Source organism: Suncus etruscus, chromosome 3 (assembly GCF_024139225.1).
Source record: "Suncus etruscus isolate mSunEtr1 chromosome 3, mSunEtr1.pri.cur, whole genome shotgun sequence".
NCBI lineage: Eukaryota > Metazoa > Chordata > Mammalia > Eulipotyphla > Soricidae > Suncus > Suncus etruscus.
The window spans coordinates 77,791,827-77,806,723 of NC_064850.1; the positions used below are offsets into that span (position 1 = coordinate 77,791,827).

General features: G+C 39.5%; 1 protein-coding gene across 1 annotated transcript in view; it reads left to right on the top strand.

Annotated features, from left to right (window-relative positions):
* The window catches only part of PRUNE2 (prune homolog 2 with BCH domain), a 313,372-nt gene that overhangs the window by 267,828 nt on the left and 30,647 nt on the right, over nucleotides 1-14,897 (top strand). The window contains exons 11-12 of the mRNA XM_049769754.1: nucleotides 2,857-3,057; nucleotides 10,484-10,657. Of these exons, the coding sequence (XP_049625711.1) occupies nucleotides 2,857-3,057; nucleotides 10,484-10,657 (375 nt within the window). The remainder of the gene's footprint in view (nucleotides 1-2,856; nucleotides 3,058-10,483; nucleotides 10,658-14,897) is intronic.

A 14,897-nucleotide genomic window follows, 5' to 3' on the forward strand; every position in this document is an offset into this window, starting at 1 on the left:
CCAACTCTATCTGCAAATGTCTTCTATTCCATTCTGCATTATGAGACCACATTCAGGCTGTAGACTAAAAGTTGACATTATTTCTAGTACTCCATCTAGAATGTTCTCTGTGTTATTATTGAAAATAATGCTACAACCCAAGTTACCTACGGAGAGGAATTTTGTTTTATTTTATTTTATTTTTTGTTTGGGGACTATATCCAGTGGTGGCCAGGCTTTCTCCTGGATCTACAATCATGGATCACTCTTGGTTGTACTCAGGGGACCACAACACAGGTCTGTCTAGTGCAAGGCAAACACCTTACCCATACCCATTGTACTATCTTTCTGGTCCTCAACAAGGAATAGTAAATGCTAAATTTTAGCCTGTAGGCCTTCCCCTTTGCCTTTAGTGACTTTTTTCTTTTGTTTTCTTTTCCTTTTGTAAAATTATGGGCCACACTAAGCAGTGCTCAGGACTTATTCTTTGGTCTCTGCTCAAGAATCACACTTGATGGGGTTGGGAAATCATTTGAAGTGTTTGGGATCTAACCTGGGTCAGCTGCTGCATGCAAGGCAAATGCCTTATCTGCTGTACTATCTCACCAGTCCTTATATACATTGGGTGACTTTTTTGACTCTGCTTTTTTTTCTTTTTCCCTTAGCACTTTTGTCTCTCCAAAAACTCACATTATCAGTCAAATCTAGAGTAGACTTGGAAGGCAATACATTTACCTTTTTTCTCTTCTAGCATTTCAAAATACTATTGTCAGAATACTAGTCAGGGGCTAGAGAGATAGTAAAGTGGGTAAAGCACTTGCCTTGCATGTGATTTACCCCTGCTGGATCTTCTATACCTCCTGAGAACTACCAGGAATGATTGCTGAGAGCAGAGCCAAGAGTGACCCTGAGCATGATCCCCATCAGAAATCAAGCGTGCGCGCGCACACACACACACATGCACACACACATGCACACACAAATAAAGCACACACACAAAAATATACTAGTCCAGTGACACCATTCTTTTTAAATGTGGTAGCCACAGTACCTATATATCACTTGTCAAGATTCACAAAAAAACCTTTGAATAATAAAGACACTAAGACTATGGTTATATATTATAGGATAGTCACAATGATTACTTAATTAAAATTTAAAATAAATATGAAAAGTTCTATTCTTTAATGATACCACTTCAAGTGCTCAAAACTCATACATACATAGAATATTTCTACCAATACACAAAAAAATTCTTCTATGTAGTTTTTCTCTAAGAAATAATAGAACAGGGGTCTTCAAACTACGGCCCACGGGCCACATGCGGCCCGCAGAGGAGTCTGATCCGGCCCGCCAGCAGTGAGCACTGTTTGGTTGCCAAGATACCTGCCAGCATATACACTCAGTGTATATCCAAATATCAGGAACCACTGGTTACCACTCAAAATGGTAACCATCTTTGTTAGCACTTATGCCTGTGAACAGACTTTTTCAAGAATGAAACATCTGAAATCTCCAACCAGATCAAGATTAACTGATGCCCACTTGCATCACTTGTTATGGCTGGCAGTGACAAATATGAAACCGGACATTGACCATCTCTTTAGCCAAAAGCAGGCCCACAGTTCCCATTAAAATACTGGTGTGTGATCTGTTTATTTATAAATGGTTTTTATTTTATTTATATAAGATATGTGCAGTGTGAGTAGGAATTAGTAGCTCATATAGTTCGGCCCTCCAGCTCTCTAAGGGACCGTAATCCGGCCCCCACTTTAAAAAGTTTGAAGACCCCTGTAATAGAACATTACTTGGAGCAGAGTTTGAGTGACATTATATATAAGAGAATAAGATCTTAGGACTGGAGAATACAGTGGGCAAAGCACTTGCCTTGCAGATGACTGACCTAGGTTCACTCCCCAACACCCCCAAGCTCCACAGGAATTATCTGTGAGTACAAAGCCAGGAGTAAACTTTGAGCACCTCTGAGTGTGACCCCCTGTCAAAAAAAAAAGACAAAAATGCACCGAAGTAGCAAATGCTGTTGAATGAAATGCTACTATCATAAGCCTTAATATAAGAAGATGATCACTTATGTATGGGTACTAAAGTCAAGCTGTAGTAGGTGCTGCTTGTGTAGATTTCAAAGAATGAACCTGGGAGGATAACCCAATTTCACTTCAGAAAATAAAATGTCAAAAAAAAAAGGAAGAAAAGAAAATGTCATTAATTATGGAATAGCCCACTTTAAACACACAGACTAGGATCTGTGGGCACGACAGATAAGATTTTGACTTTTCACTCTATAGTAGGAATAGAGTATTATAAGCTAATCTGCTTGTCCTTTGCAATTTGAAACCATATACATTTAATTCAATATTATGTCAATTCCAAGTTCTCAAATACAAACAGGGTCATTCTGAAAATGAGTTGGAGGCTGGGAAAGGGGTGCAGTGATAATGTGCATGCCTTATATGCATGAGACTTGGAATCATTTCCTGCCACCTCATTTTCTGCTCAATAGCTTTCACTTCATCTTTCCACATGCCACATGTGCGGTTGAAATGGTAGTTTAAGTGGTAAAAGGATTTTTAGCAGGCCTACTCTGGCTAAGAAGAGAGTAGAAGTGGTTTTCATTAGGCCCTAAACTCACTCTTATTTTTTCATAATTACTTTTTTTAAAGCACCATGGTTACAAACTTGCTCATGCTTTAGTTTCAGTCATAGAATGTACACCACTCTTCACCAGTGCACATTTCCCACCACCAGTGTCTTCTGTTTCCCTTCTAGCCCCCCTTCTGTTTCTGCCTCTGAGCCAAACCCACTCTTGGCAGTCATATTTCTGGTCTGATATTAGACAATATTCTTTCTTCTTTTTAGAACCTCCTAACTCTCTGGATCTGGATGGTGTTCATTCTCGAAGAATCAAACTCACAGCTCCAAATATCAATCTGTCTCTGGACCAGAGTGAAGGGTCTATCCTCTCTGATGATAATCTAGATAGCCCGGATGAAATTGATATTAACGTGGACGAACTCGACACTCCTGATGAAGTAGATTCTTTTGAGTACACTGGCCATGGTAAGTAGTAACCAGGCTGGTCAGGCCAGAAATGAATGAAAAGTGAAAGGTTATCTGAGCAGCCTTAATGACAGACTTCCCATTTTGTTGCCAACAGCTCTTTTCTGTGATGTCTACAAGATTCTGTGTCTTTTGGGCAGGTTAGCCCTTGCCAGAGAGCATGTTTCTCACAGATAGCAACACCCATTGTCAGCCCCTGACTCTCTGCCAGCACTCTTTGTTCCATGCTTTGTGAGAAAATGTAGGCTGGGTTTGCAGAGAAAGAAAATTTTCTTTGTAGCCTAAAACTCAAAAGATAGGCCAGGAGGTCAGGAGATAGCAAAGCAGTTAGGGCAAATGACTAGCAAGCACCCAACCCAAGTTTGGCTTCTGGCATCACTCACTTCCCAAGTACCACCCTGTTCAGCCTTTGAGACCCCAGTACCACATAGGTGACCTGGGGGTTCTTGGAACTCCACTGAGCAAAGCCACATCCATGGGCATGAACTTCCCACCCTGTTGCTTGAGACTCCTCAGACCCCCTGATCACTTCTTAGGTACCTCTGAAAAATATAAACAACAATAACAACAAAAAACTTGAAAAGGCAAAATTTGAGCTTATCTTTTGTTTTTGTTTTTGTTTTTGGGCCACACCCGGCGTTGTTCAGGGGCTACTACTGGCTGTCTGCTCAGAAATAGCTCCTGGCAGGCACGGGGGACCATATGGGACACCGGGATTCGAACCAACCACCTTTGGTCCTGGATAGGCTGCTTGCAAGGCAAACACCGCTGTGCTATCTCTCCGAGCCCAGCTTTCTTTATATAGGTCCTGACTTCTTAGTTAAGTTGACTCCAAGGTATTTGAATTTTTGTGGTGTTATAGTGAATGAGGTTTTTTTTTTTTTAAATGTCTGTTTCTGTTCTCTCGTTATTTGTATATAAGAAAGATATTAATTTTTGCATGTTAATTTTATTTTATAGTCTGTCACTTTGCTATACAAATCTATTGTTTCTAGAGGTTTTTTGGTAGTCTTTAGGTTTTCTAAATATAGTAACATCATCTGCAAACAGTGAGAGCTTGACTTCTATCTTTCCTATCTGGATGCTCTTGATATCCTTTTCTTGCTTAATTGCTATGACAAATACTTTTATTACTACTGTGTTAAATAGGAGTGGTGAAAGTGGGCAGCCTTGCTGCTTTGTGCCAGATCTTAGGGTAAAGCAGTGTTTTGTAGCTTTCTTTCTTTCTTGTTTTTTTTTTTGTTTTGTTTTGTTTTGTTTTTGGGCCACGCCCAGTGGTGCTCAGGGGTTACTCCTGGCTGTCTGCTCAGAAATAGCTCCTGGCAGGCACGGGGGACCATATGGGACACAGGGATTCGAACCAACCACCTTTGGTCCTGGATCGGCTGCTTGCAAGGCAAACGCCGCTGTGCTATCTCTCCAGGAAGAAATATTTTTTAATATTTATTCCTGAACTGTTGGAAAATATCCTTTAGATACTGATATAATCAAGAATGGCTCTCATTATATGCTTATTAAGTACCAAGTACATAATATATATGCAAGTTTTTTTTGTTTGTTTTTGTTTTTGTTTTTGTTTTTTTGGTTTTTGGGCCACACCCGGCGGTGCTCAGGGGTTACTCCTGGCTGTCTGCTCAGAAATAGCTCCTGGCAGGCACGGGGGACCATATGGGACACCGGGATTCGAACCAACTACCTTTGGTCCTGGATTGGTTGCTTGCAAGGCAAACGCCGCTGTGCTGTCTCTCTGGGCCCGCAAGTTTTGAAGAAGTAAGTGTACGCTTTCTTTTTGTGAGAGCTCTAAAGTAGTGTTCAGGAGACATGGGCCCTACCCACTGGCAAATGTTGGCCCATTAGCCAAGAAGACTTGTGGATAGAGAGCTGTTTGGGTCTTGCAGTATTGGGGAGTGCTTAGGGTTATGCTTGGGGTACAAAGTTGCACAGGCATTTTTCGGCGAGGCATGAGCCCAGGCCGAGCATGCTCCTGAACTGTTGTACTATCTTATCCCCTTAAACTTTCATTTAAAAGGAAATCGGAGTTGCTTTTTTTTTAATGGCTTATTATACTAATCCTTGAAACTGAATATCCAATGGTCAGAAAAAAATGATGACCCATTTTTTTTTTTTTTTTCAATTCAAACAGTTTTTTTTTTTTTAGCATAGTTGAGATACAACCTACAGGAAATGGGGAAAATAGAGTTTTAGTATATTTTATGGTAAGAATAGTATCATAAGCATCCATGCACTTCATGTCTAGTAGCCTCATTTAAACTATATTTTCTAACCCTAACCCCTGATGATAGTTTCTATGTGAACATGGGAGCCCAACATTATTTTCAGATAATCAGGGTATCCTATCTTCATTTCCCTACTTTCTCTTTCATTATTCTCATAGCTGTAGGCAGCCAACTTTTGAAATCAATTCTGTGTTTTAATCCTGCATATAAATTAATCAAGTGTTAAATCTTAACTATTTTTTCTAAGAACAACCTAACACCATAATGGTATTATGAGAAGGGATTCTTTTCTTTTCTTTTTTTAACTTGGGTAGGTTGACTTTTTATACTTAAATTAATTGCCTGCATATTTGGCAAATTTTGCCAAACAAAATTTACAGATTCTTAGCTGCATGGAGGATAGCTTCCCTTTAATTAGAAAAAGGTTCAACATGATGTCTCCTAAGATATTAGCAATGCAAAATGGAGATCAAAAGAATTTCATCTTTCATCAGTGCACATCACTATAGGAAATCCATTGTTGATGTTGTCTTTAGCTAGTCCAGAGTGAACACCAACCATCTCCCTATTGTGGTCTGTCCTGCAGAACCATTTAAGACTGCATCCAAGCACACAAAAGACAAAAGAAAATATTCACAATAACATCTCCTTTGCTGAGAGGCTCAAGACCTGTCACTGAGAACAGGAAACAAAAAACCAAAACCAAGCATTTCTTAGTGACGTATACATGAGAATAAAAATTCAACTTAAAGGATCTAGAGATAAAGAGTTCAATGAGGCATGAAAATTTGAAAATAGTGAGAAAATGGTGACCATGGGGAGGAATTTAATTTACAGTTACAGTTAAAAATTATTAAGATTAGAACCAGAGAGATAGCACAGTGGTAGGGCATTTGTCTTGCATGTGGCTGACCCAGGAGGGATTCGATTTGACTCCTTGAATCCCTTATAGTCCCCTAGCCTGCCAGGGGTGATTTCTGAGTGCACAGTCAGGAGTGACCCTTGAGCTCTGCTGGGTTTGGCCCAGAAATGAATGAATGAATGAATTAATAAATAAAAGTATAAAATTATTAATATTAGGAAGAGTAAGTGAAGGGAGTAAATAATGTGGCTTATTTCTTTCATATATGTTGACTTATAGAATGAACACCTTAAAAATTATTTTTCTGCCGCTAGTTCTTAAATAACATCTTTTGTTCATTAGATCAATCTGAAGAAATGGTAATGGAGAAAAAGCTTCAGCATCCTGGCAGCCTTCACACCAAAACGTAGGAATCACAGTTGCTAATGTCAGAGGAATGGGGATGATTTGCAAGGGAAAATAGATCAAAACATTTGTGCCTCTGATTACACACATATTTTAAGCTAGAAGTTTAGTTTCTGGCTATGACAATAACCAAAACCCATAAAATTAACAGGTTTATCTAGATGTCTGTTGAGTTAAATAAATAACGATGGGGCTGGATGGCAATGGATGGAGGCCTTTGTGCTTAGGCCCCAGCCACGTGGCTTCATCCCCCATGTAGCCGGCGAGTCGCCCAGGTGAAATCACTCACTCACACGCAGGCTTCAGGAAGAATCATCTTTATTCAGGCCCTAGCCACCACATGTGTGTGGCCTATGTCATAACCTTTCAAGCATTCAGCCATTCTAGGCTTGCCCTGCATCTTATCCTCTTTTCAGCCATCTTCCCTTTGGGCTCCATGCGGCCCAAAGAGCCAAAGGGCCAAGATCCAAAAGCCAGGGAGCCCAGCCAGGCAAAGAGAGGAACGGCCAAAGGGCCGAATCCTCTGGCTCAGAGGTTTATCTATTCTTTCCAAGACCCCTCCCAGGAACCTCCTAGGAATGGGCGGGGTCTTGCAGGTAAGGTCACACCTATTATCCGGTTCCCAAGACCCCTCCCAGAAATGGGTGGGTCTCAGATAGGTACCCTACAATGTCAATTACAATATATAAAATATAAGCAAGTTGGGGCCAGAGGGATAGCATTGAGGTAAAGAGTTTGCCTTGCATGCAGAAGGACGGTGGTTCGAATCCCGGGATCCCATATGGTCCCCCGAGCCTGCCAGGAGTGATTTCTGAGCATAGAGCCAGGAGTAACCCCTGAGCACTGCTGGGTGTGACCTAAAAAAAAACCAAAATAAATCAATAAATAATTAAATAAAATATAAGCAAGTTTAAAATGGGAAAATAGTTACAATACATGATTTCCTGCATAATGAGTTTAGACAAATAAATAAAAATCACAATTAACACAGCTCTTTGACAGCCCCCCCCATCAGTAAAAGAAATATAAATATACAATAAACACTTGGAAACTGTCACCTTCAGTGTTAACCACTGTGATGCTCTCTAATGTCTTAATCTGTAAGTGTTTTTGTGAGGAGACAGGTACATCATGTACTTTGTTTGATATGTTCAAAGACCACAAAGTCCACATGAACTTTTAAGGCTTAGCACCTCTGACCCAGTCCACTGCTAGAAATCTGATCTAAAGGGTCACTGCATAAATCAGGTAATAGATCTGTATACCTAAACAAATAGTAACAGTGAAAATAGCAATGAAATGGAATAAAATAAAAATAAAAATAAATAAAATAAAAACAAATTAGTAAACAAATTATAAACAAATTATAAACAAATTAAGGGCAATCATAAAATGGAACATTTCAGAGCTTTTTGGAAAATGAGCATTCATTTGTAGTCACTAAGATGAAATCTTTATGCTCTTTAATTGAATGAGAAAACTTTGTCAAACAGCTTGTATAGATCATGCAGATCATATAGCATAATAATTTGGGGGAGGAGTAAGTAGGTATGACTATGTACATAATATATATCACATACAATAAAGGGTGAGAGTCACATTGGTGACTTTTGCTGTTTTATGTTTTGCTGGTACTTTGTTATTGTGTTTTACTTTTACAATCAGAAAAAATAATAGTTTTATTTGAATGAAGTAACTTCAATAAGCATGCAGATAACAACCCTTTGCAGATCACTGTGGACTAATAGGAACAGATCAGTAAGATCCAAATAGAATGGTGGTGGTTGGTTCTTTGAAGGGGAGAGAGTATGTGCATAGAACTGTCGACAAACTGAATCAGAGAATTGTTTTGAGGAAACATATGGGAACAACAGTGTTTCAAGGAGGAAATGAGCATCCTGGCTCCACTCAAAGATGGGTAGGAAAAGGAAGGAATTCCAGTCAGGCAGACCAATGCATGGGGCTCTGACAACACTTTGTCTGATTTGAAGTCAGAAATTATTGCTTCCTCTCTTCAGTAAGATGCTGGGAGTTGGTGAGAATGAGGAACAAGTGAAGGATGGCAGTACCTGTAGTGGTGATAAATGCTGGTTTTAGCAAAAGGGGTAGGCTTGTTTTTAACTGGACTGGACTTGATTTTACTCTTCTAAGTCAAATTAATTAGACATGTTTGTGTCCTGAAAAATCTTCCAGAACATTTTTTTTTTAATTTTGTTTTTTTTTTTTTGTTTGTTTTTTTTTTGTTTTTTTTTTTTTTGGGGGTCACACCCGGCAGTGCTCAGGGGTTATTCCTGGCTCCACGCTCAGAAATTGCTCCTGGCTGGCACGGGGGACCATATGGGACGCTGGGATTCGAACCGATGACCTCCTGCATGAAAGGCAAACGCCTTACCTCCATGCTATCTCTCCAGCCCCTTTTTTTTAATTTTGATACCATTACAGATTACCTGTATTTCCAGGAACTTGGCCAAGATCTTTTATTTACATACTCATTTCCTGGCTTGTATTCAGTGTTCCATGCAGGTTTCCAAGTTAAGAGAGAGTAAGTTAGTAAAAGTGATTGTTGAAAGTGGTTCAAGAATAATTTCTTTTTTTTGGGGGGGGGCCACACCCGTTTGACGCTCAGGGGTTACTTCTGGCTATGTGCTCAGAAATCGCCTCTGGCTTGGGGGGACCATATGGGACGCCGGGGGATCGAATCGCGGTCCGTTCCTTGGTAGCGCTTACAAGGCAGACACCTTATCTCCAGCGCCACCTTCCCGGCCCCCAAGAATAATTTCTTAGTTCAGGAAAGTGACAGCCTCCTAGTGAAACAAAACATAATGATATATTCCTTCATTTAAATTACAGTGTAATAGCTTAGAAGACTGAACAGTTGGAATGACAATTTGCTTTCTATTCTGTGACTTCCCAATTACTTCAGCAGTTCAGTTTTTGCATTAGTATTTCATCCATTATAATAGAAGTTACTGGGCCCAATATGTGGAAGTCTGTGGTATTATAATTACTAAATGGCATAAAATATAATATAAATGGAAGGTTCCTTTCTCTGAAAGAAAAACAAGAAAGAAATTGTGATTTTTTTTTAAATTGCCTGGCCATACAAAGAATAACTATTGTTATACTATACTAGTACAAGAAATAATGTGGAAACAATTATTTATTCTTTAAAAAATTAATATGACCACATACTTTGTTTACATAGGAGTATTCTCCCTAGGAAATACTCAATGATTATTATATAATTGTTTTATTTTCTTACACACTCACAGATATAGTTTGTGAACTTATGGCCTTAGAGAGCATTTCTTGTCTTCAGAGTTGTTTCTTTTTGACCAGGATATGGCTCAGTGATAGAACAAATGTGAGGCCACAAGTTTGAACCCCAGCACTACAAAAAAATAAACAAAATTGTTTTTTGTCTACTCTAAAGTATTTCTATGTTATGTTTTAAAAATCTGTAGAAAGTCACATCCAACTTGTGTCCAGGTAAGTCCTGTAAGAGACAGAGGGCTCAGTTTCATTTTACAAAATATAGAGCTGGGAACTTTGGTAGGATAGCTGAAAATATCATTAACATGAATGAGTCCAAGGTGGAATCCTGCAGAAAACAAGGTTAATTGGATGAATAGTATTCCTCATCAGAAAGACTTGCAGTCTTCATTCTGTTTGATCAAGGTTGAAATGGTTTCAGCAATAAGACAGCCCTGGCCATATGTTGTCTCCACCCACAGCTTAGTTTAAGCAAAAAAAAAAAATTTGGTTGTTTAATTAGTTCCTAAATGTACTTCAATGAGTGGCCTTTCCATGTTCAGTATAGTGTTGAGCACTATAAAAAGCCACCATGCTGCCAGAAGAAGCTGACTGAAATGCTCACTTAAAGGTCTTTCTTTTTCAACCCTATTCTATGCTTCCTTTTCAGAGGATCCCACAGCAAACAAAGATGCTGGACAAGAGACAGAGTCTATTCCAGAGTACACAGCAGAAGAGGAACGGGAAGATAACCGGCTGTGGAGGACAGTGGTGATTGGCGAACAAGAGCAGCGGATTGACATGAAGGTCATCGAGCCCTATAAAAGAGTCATTTCTCATGGAGGTAGCCAAACTCTATGTGAATCTAGGGAGTGCAATGGGACAGCCATAAATTTTTCACATACAGAAAACTGAAGCTCAAATTCTATATAGCATAACATCTCAAAGACTCTATTGGCAGACACTCACTGGCCAGGAGATTTTAGAACAAAGTGTATTATATCAAGTCAGAAAATATTTGAATCCTACAATGAAAAATAACAGTCTCACCTGAAAGTTGCTTTTCACATCACAGTGGATGTCTATAATCTCCTCTTTAAATTACTAAAAGTGTAGTTGTCCAATTAAATAATGTCCAGTTGGGATTTGTCATCAATAGTTGAAAGCTTGGACTGAATAGTTTTGCAGTCCATGGCTATTATGTTCACTATGAAAGTCATTATCCCCAAAGTGCTCTGATTACCAGTTCTTTGAAATCCGCTTCAGAAACGTTAGGAAATTTTTCTAAACTCGCCAACTTGGGTATAAATGTATATATGAAATTTGCTTTTCTCTAAATTCCATTACATTTGTGCCTGATGAAAGTCAATTCCAGCCAAAGTCTCTAACTACTATTTAAGGGTCTAGAAAAAGAGAAACACTGGGTCTTGTATTTCTAGTCCTTCCTTGAAACTTCTGGGCCTTAATTGATATAGAATTCACAGAAAAGTCAGAGTACAAGCAACACATTTAATTTGAAGTTGTCAACTTCGAAAAGCAGCAGTGTTTTTATTTTCCTGCAGTGCATGTTCCTACCCTCAGCTATCTTTTTAAAGCACACACTGATAAGACAGCCATTGTTCTCTAAATTCTCTTTTCCATAGTGAGGACAAGTAAAGAAGCATTTTGGCTCTGTTGCACTAAACATGCAGCTTTTGTTTTCTAACAAGCTGAATGGCATTTTGCTATTTTATGTTATTTTATTTTCCTTTATTTTATTTTATTTTGATTTTTGGGTCACACCCAGCAGCACTCAGGGGTTACTCCTCACTCTACGCTCAGAAATCGCTCCTGGCAGGCTCGGGGGACCATATGGGATGCCGGAATTCAAACCACTGTCCTTCTGCATGCAAGGCAAATGCCTTATCTCCATGCTATCTCCTTGGCCCCAGCATTTTCTATTTTAATCAAATGTCATGCTTCAGTCATTTCCACCTATATCCCATGTTTGGCTTTCTACATATAGATGTTGGTGTCAGGATTATCCACGTATCAGTAGGTGCCCCTGAATAAGAACTTCATTTCCTAATTTTACTCTTTGACCTGAAGTTGTAATATGACCTTTTTGAACTAGGCTGAAAAAGCACGTGGCTACAGAAAACCTTGTCTCATGACCCATGGGAAAGCCAACTTACTGTGGCTGGAAGTGGCAGATATGAATGCCCTCAAGTCAACCTTTTGATTCCGAGTTAAAAAAAAAATCACAACTTGAACATCACCCAAATTTTTCTATATGATCCCATATTTTTATGTTTTTTAACCAAAAGTTTGCTATTTTATTACTTTTTTTAAAAAATACATTGTTGGAAAATCAAAATAAAGCAAAGATTGACAATAAAAATAATCTGTGCCCACTTTACAAAGTACAAATAATATAGAAAGGTAAGTCAAAGTTCTCCACTGCAAATACCTGTTTAATGTTTTTTCCCTGGGTCTAAATTACAAGTCTCTTTTGCAGAAGCAACTGGATTGGATCACTGCTATCATGGATAGTGTTGATTTTCTCCAGTTGAGTCACTGATTTGTTCTTTCAACTGTACTGAAATTAGGTGGGTGGGGCCCATTGGTATATTGTTCAAATCCAGGAATCAAGATACCCAGCACACAAGGGTCCAGAAATGCTCATTCTGTTTGTGTCCTTCCTTGTGAAAACACAGCTGACCCAGCAGGAGCCTGTCATCTCCCCTCCAGCTCTGTTGCTGCTTCTCCTGTTAACTTCTGCTGCTCATTCTTCTGTGTGCTGAATTTGATTTATGTCTGCATGATTGTTTGGTTTCCTTTAATAAGAAAGTCTACCTTGTTCATTTTCTCTCCTGCTCTCTACCTTACCTACTTTTTCTCTCATCCTTCATCATGCCACTTTACCCCCTGATCTCAACCTTGCCTTCCTCTGGCCACTGTCCTGCATGAGTGTCAACCCAGCTAAGCACACTGGAACTATAGTGAGCCACTACTATAAAACAGGTTTTGTGCTTGTTGACCCGGGTAGATCAGGTAATTCAATTTGCTGAAATTGTTTCCACTGCATTTGGAAATCAAATTACATTTGTAGACTTTAGTAGTGGCAAAACTATACCTTGTAGTGACCTATTGGTCACCTATTGGTCTGGAGTTGGCTATGTTTTCTGGCAAGTGTTCAAAAGCAGCACTCCCTAGCAGACAGGGAACTTTTTTTGTTCTGCACTGGCCAATAGGAAGTTTCCCATTCAAGCCAACAGGAAAGTGCCAGCTGTCTAGTGTTCTGTGCAACATAGTTTTAATATTGGGTTATTGAAAAAGCAGGGTAAGCTGGCAGCAAATACAGTACCTGCCAAGTGGCTAGCAAACCACGCTGAGAGCTATACTTTAATAAATAATTTTATCTGTGTTTTGGTAATCTTAACTAGCTCTACATCATGTAGAATAGATTATAGATCCATCTTTATCACAATTTCTTCTATAATCTTAGAGCCTCCATTGAGCTTGTTTGGCCTCAGTTACTTCAGTAGTCAAAAGAAGGTGGCATCAAAGTCAGTGTCAATGCCTATGCACTGGCGAAAATATTTATGCCATCTGATTGCATAGAAAAGACAGAGAGAGGTTTCAGTTGGTTTGTATCATTCAACTATGTGGGTCAATTGGAGGCACAATTGACCTTTCTGCCCTTGAACATAGAACACAATTAAACAATTTTGGACCATCATGCCAAAGCATTGTAACAAGGAGTTTCTTTTCTTGTCTCTTTACTTCTCTTATTTCACTATAGGAGATTCAGGTAACCTTCTCTGCAGTGTTATTGGACAAATGAACCTGGAAAGAATGAGAAGAGTAGCAGGATGATGTGTGTGTGCGTATGTTTTGGTTGTGACTGTGCCATCTTCCCTTCTCTCTCCATTCCATTTGTTGGCCAGCAAATTTTTGTTCCATCTTTTTCATGCCTCTGTTCTGCCTCAGGTAAGGTTTACATCATTGTTCCACTGGCCCTCAAAAGCTACCATGGTTACATTGCTCCTGGGCCTCAAATATTTACCCTGAAAATAATTCAAACTTATGGAAAAGAGAGCTTAGAAAAATAAGTTTGAAAAAACTGAACTTTAAAAGAATTATGCAACTACTTATAGGCAACTTTACTTTAATAAGATCGATATTTAAAAGAGAAATTGAGGGGCCGGAGAGATAGCATGGAGGAAAGGCATTTGCCTTGCATGCAGAAGGTTGGTGGTTCGAATCCTGGCATCACATATGGTCCCCTGAGCCTGCCAGGAGCGATTTCTGAGCATAGAGCCAGGAGTAATCCCTGAGTGCTGTCGGGAGTGACCCAAAAACCAAAAACAAACAAACAAACAAACAAATAAATATAAATTGAGGGACTTGAGAGATAGTACAAGTAGGTAGAGTATTTGCCTTATACATGTTCAACCTAAATCTCATCTCCTATATTTCATATGAAACCTAGAGTCTACCAGGCGTGATTCCTGCGTGCAGAACCAGGAGTAACTCCTGAGCATTGCTGGGTGTAGCACAAAAGACAAACAAACAGGGCCGGGCGGTGGCGCTGGAGGTAAGGTGCCTGCCTTGCCTGCGCTAGCCTAGGATGGACCGTGGTTCGATCCCCCGGCATCCCATATGGTCCCCCAAGAAGCCAGGAGCAACTTCTGAGCACATAGCCAGGAGTAACCCCTGAGCGTCACAGGGTGTGACCCCAAAACCAAAAAAAAAAAAAAAAAAAAAAAAAAAAGACAAACAAACAAATGATAAATAATATAAATTGATTTACCATAAATGATGCAGTGAAAGATTTGTAATGCACTTTGGTCACAATAAAAATTAAAATAAATAAATTAAAAAAAAAAAAGAAAAAAATGGGGCCGGGTGGTGGCGCTAAAGGTAAGGTGCCTGCCTTGCCTGCGCTAGCCTTGGACGGACCGCGGTTCGATCCCCCGGTGTCCCATATGGTCCCCCAAGCCAGGAGCAACTTCTGAGCACATAGCCAGGAGTAACCCCTGAGCGTTACCGGGTGTGGCCCAAAAACCAAAAACCAAAAAAAAAAAAAAAAAAGAAAAAAT